This window comes from Canis aureus, chromosome 18 (assembly GCF_053574225.1).
Source record: "Canis aureus isolate CA01 chromosome 18, VMU_Caureus_v.1.0, whole genome shotgun sequence".
NCBI lineage: Eukaryota > Metazoa > Chordata > Mammalia > Carnivora > Canidae > Canis > Canis aureus.
In genome coordinates, this window is record NC_135628.1 from 43,093,003 (window position 1) to 43,109,024 (window position 16,022).

General features: G+C 37.3%; 1 protein-coding gene across 12 annotated transcripts in view; it reads right to left on the minus strand.

Moving 5' to 3' along the window:
• ANKIB1 (ankyrin repeat and IBR domain containing 1) overlaps positions 1–16,022 on the minus strand; it is a 235,388-nt gene that overhangs the window by 18,638 nt on the left and 200,728 nt on the right. For all 12 annotated transcript variants that reach the window (XM_077856993.1, XM_077856989.1, XM_077856995.1 and 9 more), the window contains one exon: positions 5,514–5,602. In XM_077856993.1, the coding sequence (XP_077713119.1) occupies positions 5,514–5,602 (89 nt within the window). The remainder of the gene's footprint in view (positions 1–5,513; positions 5,603–16,022) is intronic.

Consider the following 16,022-nt stretch of genomic DNA (forward strand, 5'->3'; position numbering starts at 1 on the left):
AGCAGCTACTGATGGACTGTGAAGCACTGTTTTCAATTCCACATAGCAAAAAGAAACAACAGCAACAATGAAGTGATTAGACCCACTTCAGTTCTAAACCCACTTGGTAGAAGATGGTTTGATTACAGAGAATTCTCAGTTTATTTGGTGGAGAAAAAGAGTTTTAGGAGGAACTTACTATACTATGGCTAATCAGGTCAAGCTGTGGCAGTAATGCTATTTACAGACAGTATCACTTTAAAAGCTAATCACTAAGTACAACGTCTAATTTTTTTTTTTAAAGTAGTAGCCTTTCTCCTCCATTCGGTATCAACATTATTTTTAGCTCAGAGGCTCTAACATATTCTTATGACCTTTATTGTCCATTGTTGTAATAAATAAAGCACAAAGCCATTAAAACAAAGCAGCTTGTGTGACTCGCAACTTAACAGTTTTTTTTCTCCCACCCTCGGAGAGAATGCTAGTTCGTAACTGCATTCTAGAGGGCTGTATAAAATTAAATCGTGTTCAGGAAAAAACTGAGTATTATTATTTTTGACTATTATTAAAACGAAAACTTGTACTGGGAAAATGCCTTTACTTCTAGTTCTCTGAATATGCTCATTTCACACATCTGCCCTTTGTATATACTTTGCTTCATACCTCCGACACCTTACCTCCCCCTTCAGTCTACCTGAGTTTTCTTTACCCCTTCTGAGTTTCAGACTCTTCCCTTGACTTCAGTTACATGTGTCTTTTGTATCTTTATCTTTCTTTAATAACCTAGTGTGCTTAAGTCTCTTCGTAAGAAATATTAGCTTCATTTAATCAAGTATTAGTATGGAACAATCTAAGATCTACTAATAGAATCAACACGTATGCAAGTGAAAACAAAGTTGATTTTAAAGACTGACTTCTTAAAAAGACTATTTGAATTCCATTAAATAACCATTTATTACATATTATGGAAAAACTGGTCTGAAAATTTTTATAAATTAGCCATCATTTCACAGAAAATATCATTCCCTCTTCTTGCTCTTATTAGACATAACAGAAGCAGTTTCAGTGCTGAAAAATAGTATTTGAATTATTTTTTTTGTAATTTTTTAAAAAGATTATTTATTTATTTATTCATAGAGACACACACACAGAGAGAGAGAGGCAGAGACACAGGCAGAGGGAGAAGCAGGCACCATGCAGAGAGCCTGACGTGGGACTCGATCCAGGGTCTCCAGGATCATGCCCTAGGCTGCAGGCGGTGCTAAACTGCTGCACCACCGGGGCTGCCTATTTGAATTCTTATATGGAACTCTTTGAACCAATCTTAGTGTATTTTCTAATACTTTTATTCATTAATTAGATTTTATCACTTCTTTTGAGTCTCATAATTCAAAGACTTTGGAAAACTAGACATAAGGGAGAAAATGATCTCATGAATTGACAAGTTCAGTTGAATGCTTATGCCAAAGATATGTGACCATAAGCCAAATTAAAATGTAAGCAATACAGCATTAAATAATACTTTTCTTTCTTGGAATATTATTTTTGTGTATTTAATGATGATATTTTGCTTAAGTATTACAGTTGGCCAGTATTATTTGCCTTAAGCCTCACCCTAAATTTCATAAACTTAAGTGGCAATTAACAGTAGTCAACTGGGGACCCCTGGGTGGCTCAATTGGTTAAGCATCTGCCTTCGGCTTAGGTCATGATCCTAGGGTCCTGAGATAGGGCTCACATCGGGTTCCCTGCTCAGCAGGGAGCCTACTACTCCCTCTTTCTCTGCCTGCTGATACCCTTGCTTGTGCTCTCTCATTCTCTGTGAAATAAAATCTTTTAAAAAAAGTACCCCTTAATTAAAAAAAAAGAAAGTAGTCAGCTGGTCATCACATTTCAGTCTATAGGACAATGAGAAAACTCCTAGGTTTTTCTCAGCAACTAGGAACTTTCTCTGCAGTCTTGGTTTTGGTCCTCTTGTAGACAACTTTTCAAGTATCCTCAGTCTCTTGTTGTCTACCCAATTTTCTCAAGTTCCTCTGTCTTTTTGAATTAAAACCCCATTTGGGACTCTGAGGGAACTTTCAGTTTTTCATTTGAGGTCTCCCGGTTTCTGGAAAGCAGAAGTAACTCTGTATTATACCAGATATACCATTTGCTAGTTTTTCTATTTCTCTTCTCTCATTATCAGGATCATGATCATATATAAGGATATTCTATCACAGTTCCGCTGATAATCTGTACTTACTAGCCAGGCCAGGCCATTCTTTCTCTCTTTCCCTAGTAAAAACTTATTCATGGGTATGGAATGATTGACCAATTTTACAATGGTAAGAGATAACTAAAAACAATCACCCATTTCAAATGTTTGCTTCATATCTTAAATTGGACACTTATGGCCATTTTCTGCTCCAGAATAAATAATACCCCGTGCTGATTATTTCCGGTGGTGTGTTAATACTTTCAGGCAACTGGTAAGTACACTAAATTTACAACTTAATAAAATTGCACCTTCTTAACTCTCCGGTATACACCTCTCCTCTCCTGTCTTCATTGCCCCTGCCCCTCATTATCCTCTCCCCTAAACATTCTGAAATTTTCTGAGAAACAGCATTCTTGTCTCTCAATAGACCCTATTCACCATCCACACTTTCACCTAAGTGATTTTTCTAAGTAAACACCTTCAATTCTCACTCTCCTATTCAGAACTGCTTTTCAGTGTGTCAGCATGAAGTCTGAGCTCCCGGCACCCATATACCACCTGGCCAGCCCTGACACCTGATTGGGACACTTCTGCCTGTGCGGTCTCCTCTGTCACTGGGCTTCCTTTGCACTGGTTGTACTGCAGGATCTGCAGTCTCTGAACATGTCATGTTCTCCTTCACCTGAAGCCCAAATACCCTTCCTGTTCTGGTCTACATGAAGAACATCTATCAGCTTGCAAGACACAGCTTGCACACCAATTCTTTTGTAATAGTTTTCCTTACCCTCTTGTAGAGATACTGATCTTCTTGGTCTCTCCTCTCCCTCACAATGTACCACAGGTATGCTGTTCTTTCACAGCATTAACAATACTTCTTTTTCTTAGTTTTATATATCACTGCCTTCATCTCTAAAATATAAATTTCAAAAATGTAGAGGGCACCTTATTTTCATATTCTAATGTAAATCAGCACTCAATATTTGTTATGTAGCACGCAACAAGTTTTTCCTAAGTTTCCTCAGCATCTCTTCTGAGCTGCAGATAAGTACTTTTAAAATCCCACTGCATATCTCCACATACTTCCTGCAAGTACCCCAAAGTTCACAATGTCCACAACAAAACTTATTCTTTTCCCCTGAAAGTTAGTCTCATATCTGAATTTCCTAAGTTGACCAATGGTTCATCCTCTGACTGAAACTAAAAATTCACCATGCCATTTTGATCTCTCCTTTAGTCTCACCTATCCAGGCACCAGTTATCTTCATAAAAATATCTTAGATAATGTCACTTTTTTTTTTTTAAAGATTTTATTTATTTATTCATAGAGACACACAGAGAGAGAGAGAGAGAGGCAGAGACATAGGCAGAGGGAGAAGCAGGCTCCACGCAGAGAGCCTGATGCGGGACTCGATCCAGGGTCTCCAGGATTACACCCTGGGCTGCAGGAGGCGCTAAACCGCTGTGCCACCGGGGCTGCCCAGATAATCTCACTTTCTTATTTTAAAAATGCATCATATGGTTTATTCTGTTAATAAGATAACTTCAGATAATTTGGCAAAAATTCTCACAATCTGGCAACACACCTATTTTTCCAGCCTCATCTCTTGCAAATTCTCCCATGGACCTTAAGCAAAATCCAATAGTCTGGCCATGTTTAAAGGTGCTGCAAGATAACAGTATTAATCTTTTATGGAACTCACACATATACACAGACCCATACATATCAGGAGAATAGGGAAAATTGAGGGGGTCTCAAGGGAGCAATGGCAAGCTATCTCTGGCATTCTTTGTGTGTGTGTGTGTGTGTGTGTGTGTGTGTGTTTTAGATTTAATTTATTTATTCATGAGAGACACACACACACAGAGGCAGAAACACAGGCAAAGGGAGGAGAAGCAGGCTCCATGCAGGAGCCCAATGCATGACTTGATCCCAGAACTCCCGGATCACATCCAGACCCGAAGGCAGTCGCTCAACTGCTGAGCCCCCCATGCATCCCTATACCTCACATTCAAGAGACACAACGAACCTGGGGAACAAGAACAATCCATATGGGTGTTTTTTATTTGGGAAGTTCCTAGCACACAGCAGGCACTCAAAAAAATATTTGTTGACTGAATGATGAATGTACAGGGTAGAATATTTAATCAGATCTCCCTATAAAATATCCTAAGATTATCCATTTCCTTTTGCTCTTGGATAAGGGACATAAGCCTTTTCATCAGATGAAAAGATCCCCCTCATTATCAATTATTACCTGATATTCTAGTTAACATAGTAGTCTCTTCTCATGGATTTGAATAACCATGAGTCAGTGCACAAAACAAATCTCATGAACCTAAAATGCTAAGGACCAGTTCTTGGGCAATGGCATATCGCCCAACATAATACAAACCTGTCGGGTCTCAGGTGTGCCAGCCAGGCTCTCCCAGTATCACTTCAGCTCCTATCACGAAGCTACCACATTTCTTCCTCTGCAGATAGGCTAAAAGCCAATTCCTATCTCAGGGCCTTCAGGATTCTATGACATCCCCCTGCCCAACCTGGTTTAGTTTGTTTTGATATATTTATTTTTACCCAACTATATCAGTTATCATATGATGTCATATCAAGATAGTTACCCAACTATATTAGATATCATCTTTATCCAACTATATAGTTACCATATTGTAATGATCTGACTGCTTCCCTTCTAGCCTATGTACTTTTTAAAGGCTGGCATCATCATGATGTACTTTGTTCATAAAAAGTGCAGATTCACTGAGTGAATTTTAATCCTAATTTGCAATACCTTAAACTAACTCCGTTATATAAAAAGTTAAAAAAACAAAATTAACTTTTATACTAATTTGAAAGAAAACAGTTGCCATAAAACACTTCAGGGGATGAAAAATAATTGCAAAGGAGATATATTTACTTATTAAATGCAGGAATTGCTAATAGGAAGGTTAATTCAAACCCACTGTTTCCAGGCACATGCCCTGTGCCTGATGTCATTCAATCCAATCTAAGTGTTAATTACTTCATCTGCAAAATGGGATTACTAACATCACTTCATAGCATTTCTGTAGGATTAATACGTATTTATAGAAATCTCAGTAAAAATAGTTATAGACATTTAGATTTACTTATATAAGCATGGACCTTGTCTATGATTCCCCATTGCAAAAACTTTGTGCTGTCCTAAAGGGTGTTAGTTAGAGGTGTAATGCTACATAGGAGAGCTATAGCAATAACAAACTTGAAAACTTAATGGAGACTTTAAGTAATAGGACCACATTGTCTTTTGAATGCTATTAGAACATATACAGTATAGCTATCTAAGATTTCCCTTACGTTCTTCTGGTTTCATTTCAGTTATTTTTTGTAGCCAATTTTTCCATGTTTGGCAGTCACAAGGCTCATGTGCTTCACCAAGGCACTCCCTAAGGAGGAAAACATAGAAAAGGCAATTAAAAAAAATTCTTCATCAACGTCAAAGTAAAAGAATAGATGGAAAGTACTCTTTCAATTTTAAAGTTGAGAAAACGGAGGCACAGGGACTAGTGAGAGAAGAACTATTTCAATAGAGGAATTCAAAATGTGATTCCAGAGCTTGATACCAACAGGTCCATTTTTTTATTTTTTTAATTTATTTTTTATTTTTTTTCATTTTTATAAAATCAGTACATTCATTCACACATTTTGAAACATTCGAAATAGATTACCTAATATTCGTAATTTATTTTTCCATGTCTGTAAGATATTTTAGCAGTTAGGTTCCATCTTCACTAATATTTTAAATTCTTATACTCAAAAGTTTGTTCTCTGGGCAAGCAGTCTTGCCACCACTCAGGAGCTTGTTAAACATGCAGAAGAGCAGGCTCATGAGACCTATTAGAATCTACATTATATCAAAATTACCACATGACCCTTCTGCATCTGAAAGTTGGAAAAGTACTGTTTTACATCACATTCTTTTAAAAAATTTTTTAAAAAATTTATATTTAATTTAATTAACAAATAGTGTATCATTAGTTTCAGGGGTAGAATTTATTGATTCATCAGCTGCATATAACATCCAGTGCTCAATACTTCAAGCGCCCTCCTCAATGCCCATCATTCAATTACCCCATCCCCTCTTCCCCTCCCCTCCAGCAAACCTCAGTTTGTTTCCTATAGTTAAGAGTCTCTTATGGTTTGCTTCCTTGTTTTTATCTCATTATATTTTTCCTTCCTTCACCCTATGTGCATCTTTTTGTTTCTTAAATTCCACACGAGTGAAATCATATGGTATTTGTGTTTCTCTGACTTATTTCCCTTAGCATAATACCCTCTAGTCCCATCCACATCATTGGAAATGGCAAGATTTCATTCTTTTTGAAGGCTGAGAAATATTCTATTGTATAAGTATACCAACTCTTCTTTACCTATTCATCTGTCAATGGACATCTGGGTTCTTTCCATTGTTTGGCTATTGTGGACCTTGCTGCTGTAAACACTGGAGTGCAGGTGCCCCTTCGGATCACTGTTTGTATCCTTTGGATAAATACCTAGTAGTGCAACTGCTGAGTTGTCGGGTAGTTCTCTTTTTAGCTTTTTGAGGAGCCTCTATACTGTTTTCCAGAGTGGCTGTACCAGTTTGCATTCCCACCAACAGTGTAAGAGGGTTCCCCTTTTTCTGCATCCTCACCAATATCTTGTTTCCTGAGTTGTTAATCTTAGCTATTTTTTTTAATTTTATTTTTAATTTAATTTTATTTTTATTTATTTATGATAGTCATACAGAGAGAGAGAGAGAGAGAGAGAGAGGGGCAGAGACACAGGCAGAGGGAGAAGCAGACTTCATGCACTGGGAGCCCGACGTGGGATTCGATCCTGGGTCTCCAGGATCGCGCCCTGGGCCAAAGGAAGGCGCCAAACCGCTGCGCCACCCAGGGATCCCAATCTTAGCTATTCTTATTGGTGTAAGGTGGTATCTCGTTGTGGTTATGATTTGTATTTCCCAGATGCCAAGTGATATGGAGTATTTTTTTCATGTGTCTATCTGTACGCCTTCTTTGGAGAAATGTCTGTTCATGTCTCCTGTCCCTTTCTTAACTGAATTTTGTTTTTCTACATGTTGAGTTTGATAAATTTTTATAGATTTTGGATACTAGCCCTACCTTCTGTAGGTTGCTTTTTAGATTTATTTCCTTTGCTGTGCAAAAGCTTTTCATCCTGATGAAGTCCCTATAGATTATTTTTTGCTTTTGTTACTTCTTGCTTCAGATATATCTAGCAAGAAGTTGCTGTGGCTGAGGTCAAAGAGGTTGCTGCCTGTGTTCTCCTCTAGGATTTTGATGGATTCCTGTCTCACATTTAGGTCCATTTTGAATTTATTTTTGTACACGCTGTAAGAAAGTGGTCCAATTTCATTCTTCTGCATGTGGCTATCCAATCTTCCCAACATTATTTGTTGGAGAGACTAAATTTTTCCATTGGATATTCTTTCCTGCGTTGTCAAAGATTAGTTGACTATAGAGTTGAGGGTCTATTTCTGGGTTCTCTACTTTGTTCCATTGATCTAAGTGTCTGTTTTTGTGCCAGTAACATACTGTCTTGATGATTACAGCTTTATAATATAGTTTGAAGTACAGAATCGTGGTACATCCTGCTTTGGTTTTCTTTTTCAACATTCCTTTGGCTATTCAGCATCTTTTCTAGTTCCATACAAATGTTAGGATTGTTTGTTTCAGCTCTGTGGAAAATGCTGGTGGTATTTTGACAGGGATTGCACTAAATATGTCGATCTCTTTGGCATAAGACATTTTACCAATATTTGTTCTTCCAATCCATGAGCATGGAAATGTTTTTCCATCACTCTGTGTCTTCCTCACTTTCTTTCTTAAGTGTCCTACAGTTTTCAGAGTATCGACCTTTTACTTCTTTGGTTAAGTTTATTCCTAGGTAGCTTATGGTTTTGGTGCAATTGTAAATGGGATTGATTCCTTGATTCCTTTTTTCTGTGGCTTCTATAGGAATGCAACAGGCTTCTGTGTGTTGATTTTATATCCTGCGACTGCTGAATTCCTGTATCAGTTTTAGCAATTTTTCACTGGAATCTTTTGAGTTTTCTATATAGAGCATCATGTCGTTTACGAAGAGTGAGTTCGAGTTCTTTGCCAATTTGGATGCCGTTTATTTCTTTTTGTTGTCTGAATGCTGAGGCTAGGACTTCCAGTACTATGCTGAACAACAGTGGTGAAAGATGACAGCCCTGCTGTGTTCCTGATCTTCGGCGGAAAAGCTGTTTCTCCTCTTTGAGAATATTTGTTGTGGATATTTCTTATATGGCTTTTATAATATTGAGGTACGTTCCCTCTTTCTCTGTATGGTAGGTTTTTTTTGTTTTTTTTTTATCAAGAAAGGATGCTATGGGGATGCCTGGGTGGCTCAGCAGTTGAGCATCTCCCTTCAGCTCAGGGTGTGATCCCGGAGTTCCGGGTTCGAGTCCCACATTGGGCTTCCTGCAGGGAGCCTGCTTCTCCCTCTGTCTGTGTCTCTGCCTTTCTATCTCTCATGAATAAATAAAATCTTAAAGATGTTTTGTCAAATGCTTTTTCTGCATCTATTGAGAGGATCATATGGTTCTTATAATTTATTAATGTAGTATATCACACTGATTGATCTGTGGATGTTGAACCACCCCCTGTAGCGCAGGAGTAAATCCCACTTGGTTGTGGTGAATGATCCTTTTAATGTACTGTTGGATCCTATTAGCTAGTATTTTGGTGAGAATTTCTGCATCTATATACATCAGGCATATTGGTCTGTAATTCTCCATTTTGTGAGGTCTTTGTCTGGCTTTGGGATCTAGGGAATTCTGGCTTCATAGAATGAGTTTGGAAGTATTCCTTCTATTTCTGTTTCTTGGGACAGCTTCAGAAGAATAGGTTTGAATTCTTCTTTAAATGTTTGGTAGAATTCTGCTGGGAGGCCATCTGGCCCTGGACTCTTGTTTGTTGGGAGATATTTCTTTTTATTATTTTATTCATTTATCTGACAGAGAGCGAACCAAGGAGCACAAGCAGGGGAAAGCAGAGGGAAAGGGAGAAGTAGGCTCCCTGCTCGGCAGGGAGACTGATATGGGGCTTAATCCTAGGACCCTGGGATCAGGACCTGAGCCCAAGGCAGATGCCTAACCTACTGAGCCACCCAGGTACCCCAGTTAGTAGATTTTTGATTACTGATCCAATTTCTTTGGTAGTTATGGGTCTGTTCAGGTTTTCCTTATCTTACTGTTTCAGTTATGGTCATTTATAGGTTTCTAGGAATCCATCCATTTCTTCCAATTTACCTAATTTGTTGGCATGTAACTGCTCATAATATTCTCTATAATTGTTGGTATTTCTGCAGTGTTGGTCGTGATTTTTCCTCTTTCATCCATGGTTTTATTTATTTGGGTCCTTTTTCTCTTTTCTTTTTATAAGTCTGGCTAGGGGTTTATCCATCTTAATTCTTTCAAAGAACCAGCCCCTAGTTTCATTGATCTGTTCTACTGTTTTTTGATTGCTATATAATTGATTTCTCCTCTAATCTTTATTATTTCTCTTCTCCTGCTGGTTTAGGCTTTATTTGCTGTTCTTTTTCCAGCTCCTTTAGGTGTAAGGTTAGGTTGTGTATTTAAGATTTTTCTTGCTTCTTGAGGAAGGTCTATATTGCTATATACTTCCCTCTTAGTATATAGTATTTGAACTGTAGTATTTTCACTTTCATTTGCTTCCATGTATCAAAATTTGTTAATTTTCTGGTTGACTCATTCATTTTTTAGCAGAATGTTCTTTAACTTCCACATATTTGTGGTCCTCCAAGTTTTTCCTTGTGGTTGACTTCAAGTTGCATAACATTGTGGTCTGAAAATATGCATGGTATGATCTCAATCTTTTTTTTTTTTTTTTATCTCAATCTTTTTGTAGTGGTTGAGACCTGAACTGTGACCCTGTATGTGATCTCTTTTGGAAAATGTTCCATGTGCACTTGAAAAGAATGTGCATTCTGCTGCTTTAGGGTGAAATGCTCTGGATATATTTAAGTTCATCTGGTTCAGTATGCCATCTAAAGCCCTTGTTTCCAAAGGGAGAAGAAATGTGTGGGAAATATCAGGAAGGGAGACAGAACGTAAAGACTGCTAACTCTGGGAAATGAACTAGGGGTGGTAGAAGGGGAGGACGGCGGGGGGTGGGAGTGAATGGGTGACGGGCACTGGGGGTTATTCTGTATGTTAGTAAATTGAACACCAATAAAAAATAAATTAAAAAAAAAAAAAAAGCCCTTGTTTCCTTGTTGGCCTTCTGCTTAGATGATCGGCCCATTGCTGTGAGTGGGTGTTAAAGTCCCCTATTATTATTGTACTATTATCAATGAGTTTCTTCGTTATTACATAACTTACATATTTGGCTGCTCCCAAGTTAGGGGCATTAATATTTACAACTGTTAGATCTTTTTGTTGGATAGACTCCTTCTTCATCTCTTATTACAGTTACAATCTTTGGTTTAAAATCTAGTTTGTGTGATGGAAGGATGGCTACTCTAGATTTCTTTTGATTTTATCACATTATTGTTACTTACAACTTGAAATCTCCAAGCAACAGGGTTATCTAATTTGCTTTTGAATTTGCTGAATCCCAATTTTCTGTTTCACTGGAATTTGGCAAATTTTGATTTAGATAATTGAAAACATCCATTTATCATTTATAGCTTGATTTTACAGTATTTCTACAGCTATGTAAAAATCAGATATTAGAAAGGGCTTAAGGCCTTTACAAATTACTTATTTTAATTCAATATGATGGTATATTCTATAGTACAAAGGAAATTTTACAGTAAATAACAAAATATCATTTTGGGGGGAGAAAAACCAAATCTGTAGGTGCCATCATCATCATCATGTGTTATTTATTTATTTTTAAAGATTTTATTTACTTATTCATGAGAGACACACAGAGAGGCAGAGACATAGGCAGAGGGAGAAGCAGGCTCTCTGTAGGGAGCCTGATGTGAGACTCGAATCTGGAACTCTCCTGGGACTCCAGGATCATGGCCTAAGCTGAAGGTCATGATCAACCACTGAGCCACCCAGGTGTCCTGTCATGTGTTATTTTAAGCAAACATCTTATTTACAAAGATTAAGTCTGTTAAGACACACCTGCTGATGCAGGTAGTCTTACAAACTAAGAAGTAACATTTTACTGTATTAAGAATGTAACAGGGATCCCTGGGTGGCGCAGCGGTTTGGCGCCTGCCCTTGGCCCAGGGCGCGATCCTGGAGAACCGGGATCGAATCCCACGTTGGGCTCCCGGTGCATGGAGCCTGCTTCTCCCTCTGCCTGTGTCTCTGCCTCTCTCTCTCTCTGTGACTACCATAAAAAAAAAAAAAAAAAAAAAAAAAAAGAATGTAACAGGGTACCTGGGTTGCTCAGTTGGTTAAGCATCTGCCTTTGGCTCAGGTCATGACCTTGGGGTCCTGGGATCAAGCCCCGTGTTGGGCTCCCTGCTCAGTGGGGCGTCTGCTTCCCCCCTCCCTCTTGTCCATCCCTGCATTTGTGCTCTCTCTCAAATAAATAAATAAAATCTTAAAAAAAAGGATCTAACAATTCTACTTCAAGCACATTAAAATAACTACTATTAAAAAATGGAAGATAACAAGTGTTGGAAAGGATGTGGAGAAACTGGAATCTTTACACAGTGCTCTGAGGAAACTAAAATGATGCAGTTGCTATGGAAAAGTTTGGTAGTTCTTCAGAATATAAGCCAGAATTATTACCTGATCTATCAATTCCACTCCTAGGTATATACCTAAAAGAATTGAAAGAAATGACTAAAACTTTTTCACCAGTGTTCACAACAGCATTATTCACAATAGCCAGAATATGGTTAACAACCCACGTGTCCATCAACAGAGAACAAATAAACAAAATGTGGTATATATACACATAGTAGAATATCAGTAGGCCATAAAAGGAATAAAATTCTGATATACACTACAACATGGATGAATTTTGAGACATTATGCTAAGCGTAGTAAGTCAGACACAAAAGGAAAAATATCATATGATTCCACTTACATTAAATATCCAGAACAGGGAATTCAGAGACAGAAAATAGAATGGTGGTTACCAGTGGTATGCGGCAAGGGAGGATGGGGAATGGTTAGCGTTTCTGTTTAGTTAGTATGGGTAAAAGTCCCGTAAATGGATAAGAAAAGGTTGTACAACATTAGGAATGTACTTAATAACCACTGATGTACACACACACATATATATAAATATATACATATATATTTTATATGTATATAAAATATATGCTTTAAAGAAAAAAAAAGCACGAATTATCTTGAAAGAGTAATTTGCTTTGCTTTAATTCCTGACATTGTTGAATCTGGCATTTAGAAAATCTTTTCCATATCTGTGGTTTTATAAAGTTTCTTAGTAACTTAGGGATAGCTTAATAGTCATTCAAAAAATACTGAGTTGATTAAAAATGTAACTAAAAAAAATGAAGCAGATATATTACACTCACTTTTTAGTACATATTAAAATAAACTCTGCTTCCCAGAAATGTAAGGGATGTCTGTGATAATTGTTACTTTTAATTTGACATCTATACTAGCATACACTAGAGTAAAAAATACACCACAGATCTAGGAATAGTGTTTCTATATGGTGCTTGAGAATACAGAACCTACATTTCTCATGACTTAATTTAAAAAAAAAAAAAAGCTTAGATGTAAAATAGATTTCTGTATCTGAAGTATCTAAAACAAATGAAGTCAATGAATTAATTATTTCCATTAACTTTAAGAGTTTCCCCTCTGAAGATTATAAACAGCACATTGAATATTTTTTCCCTATTAGAATCAATACCAGTATGACTGGCTCTGGTGTCAGGACATTTTCTGACAGAACTGAGAAAATATTCATGGTGGGGCGGGGCAGGAGAGGAAAGCCTAATGTTTTCAAATGGAGTCTGAAAAAATAAAAGCTATTTCTTCAAAAGGTCATAATTGCTGATTGGTATGCTTGGTTGTCTGAGGCTGTGTTGCATTACAGAGCAACAAAAGATGTTCTTTTCCAGAACCTCATAGGAGGACATAGACCTGCTGCTTCCTCAGGTGCTAGATAGCTCAATCAGCAGGATCACTTCTGAATGTTCTAACTGGATGGCAGTTTCCAATGGAATGCTAAGAGGGTATAAAAAGGAGAGGCTTGTAAATTTAAAAAAAAAGAATAAGTACTATAAATTAAAAAAGAAGCTAGAGGTTGCCTTTTAAAACTAAGGTATTTGGGATAATAAGCCCAAATTACTTTAAAGAATGGTAATAACAATGCTACCAGATATTACGTGATTGATAATCTGAATTATGCCATGTGTAGGGAGAGAGGTTATTCTGAGACAAGTAATAAAGAGACTAGAATGTTCTATAGATTCTGGAAAGCTAAACTCCTGAGCAAAGTTTTAACTAAGACTAGCTGACTGGTGACAAGTATTCTGACAGACCTAGTACCTGTTGTTGAGTTTATACCTCAAAATGTCATTAAAAACAAGGGAATTGGAAAAGGAATTTTGCCACAGTCAACTGAAATTCATACACACCAATAGAGTAAGTTCACTAGGGGGAAAAGTGCTTCATTATAAAGAAAAAAAGGTTGTCTAATATAAAATCCTTAACCCTGTCCAAATACCATAGTTACTAATATCAAGAAATCAAGGAATGTCTCTTTCCTTGAAAATTTTCAATACGCACAACACTGACAGGAATATACACAAAGCATTCTGGAAAAGGAAAAAATCTACTAGTTTCATAACCTGATGAAAGAAATTCCTATCAAGAAGCTGACAATTTCAATTCACTGCCATCTTAGAACTTTATTAAGGACCCTGAGTGGGTCTTGAGTAAATAAGTAGAAATCCTCATTTTATGATTCTCTTCCTTTAGAAAACTTTCTCCCCTAATTAACTAAAAATTATAACTTTAAAAAAACTAATATTTTTGGGGTGCATGGATGGCTCTGTCAGTTAGGTGTCCAACTCTTGATTTGGCTCAGGTCACCTCAGCGTTGTGAGATCGAGCCCTATAATAGGCTCCGTGTTGGGTATGGAGCCTACTTAAGATTCTCTCCCTCTGCCTCTCCCCCCACCTCTCTCTCTCTCTCTAAACAAACAAGAACTAATATTTTAACTACCAGGCAATGTTGTAATACCTTACATGTACTGACTAATTCACATAACTATTCTTTGAAACTGGTACTATTATTCCTATTTTACATGCATGGAAAGGCTCAGCACTTTGACAAAGGTCACATAGACAACAAGCAGATGAGCTAAGATTTGAAGCCAAATAGTTCAGCTTTGGAACTAGTATATTTTATGTTGATTGCATCAGTTACAAAGGCTTCAACTGTATTACTGTGTTACAAGAGAGGATGCTTGTTTACCATCAAGTCACAGCTAGTTAGTGGCAGTTAAGTCTCAAATGTAGGCCCTGTGTCTCCTGATTCTCAACCATGTATTTATTTAGATGGGTGTGATACTTTGTATAGAGTAGACATGATACTTAAAACAGGGTCTTATGATTAATTTCTATCAAATACGTATCATGTTTCATTTCTGGGCCTAGGACAAGCTGGGGAATAGGTTCTGTTTGTTGGCAGGACTCTGATACTTAAGTAGCTAAATACTGCCAGTCTGGAAAAATCTTTTTCCAGAACCAGAGCTATTAAGCTAAGGGACTGAGACTCTAATTTTGCAAGAGAAGATGAGACTCAACTATTAAGGCCCACAAACAAGAACAACATTTATTTTGCCCAGAGGACTCTTAAAGAGTCTGTTGCCTGTGAAATCTGTGGAGGAGATGAAGTATTGCTTTAACTCAATCAAGATCCATGATTCTAACAGCAAAGTAGGTTTTATAAAAATTCATACTGTGGGTATTGGAGGAAAATAGAATGAGTTGATGACAATATTAATGCACTAATGCACATTCCCTTGTGAAATTTCCTGAAATACCTGACAAGTCTGCATGTTGTACTCTGATGCACTGGAAACTTCAGTGGACTAGAGACCTGATGCTGTGATTTCTTATTAGTTGTATCACTATAACCCAAATCTTATTTGGTGCAATTTGTTTCATGGTGATGGTGACATTATTTTAAAGGTTTCTTTGCATAGTTCAGTAAATAAATGCTCCAGAGCTCCGAGTTTAAAATATCCAGCCAATTTTATTGCATAACTCTAAAATATATTTGACTTCTATGGATTTAGAAGAGATGAATTCAATTAAGTTTCTTCATTTTTAGTGATTAAAGGGACTGGAGACCCTCTGAGGTGAGACAGGAGAGAAATGACCACTATACATAAGGGTAAATTGGAGTTCTTCTCATAGATTAGCATTTGGGTGGTATTAGAAGTATTTTTTGACAACAAATCTTTATTACTTTTAAAAGATTTTATTTGTTTTAGAGATAGAGAGCACAAGTGGGGGAAGGAGCAGAGGGAGAGGGACAAGCAGATTCCACACTGAGCCCAGGGTCTGATGTACAGCTTGACCCTGAGATGATAACTTGAGCTAAAGGCAGATGCTAATTGACTGAGACACCCAGGTGCCCCCTAGAAAATCTTTAAAGAGTTGCCTCAGAAACAAAAGACTGTGAGTTAGTTCAGAGGGCACAGAAGTTACATAGCAGCATATTCCACTTACTAAAAACAGAGGTGAGATGGTCATTGGCTCAAGTTGTGAATAATGTACAGGGACAATATATCAAATCAGACAAAATATAATTAATACAGTCTAGGGGAGAAAGCATTCTAGGTTCAGTTAACAAGGGC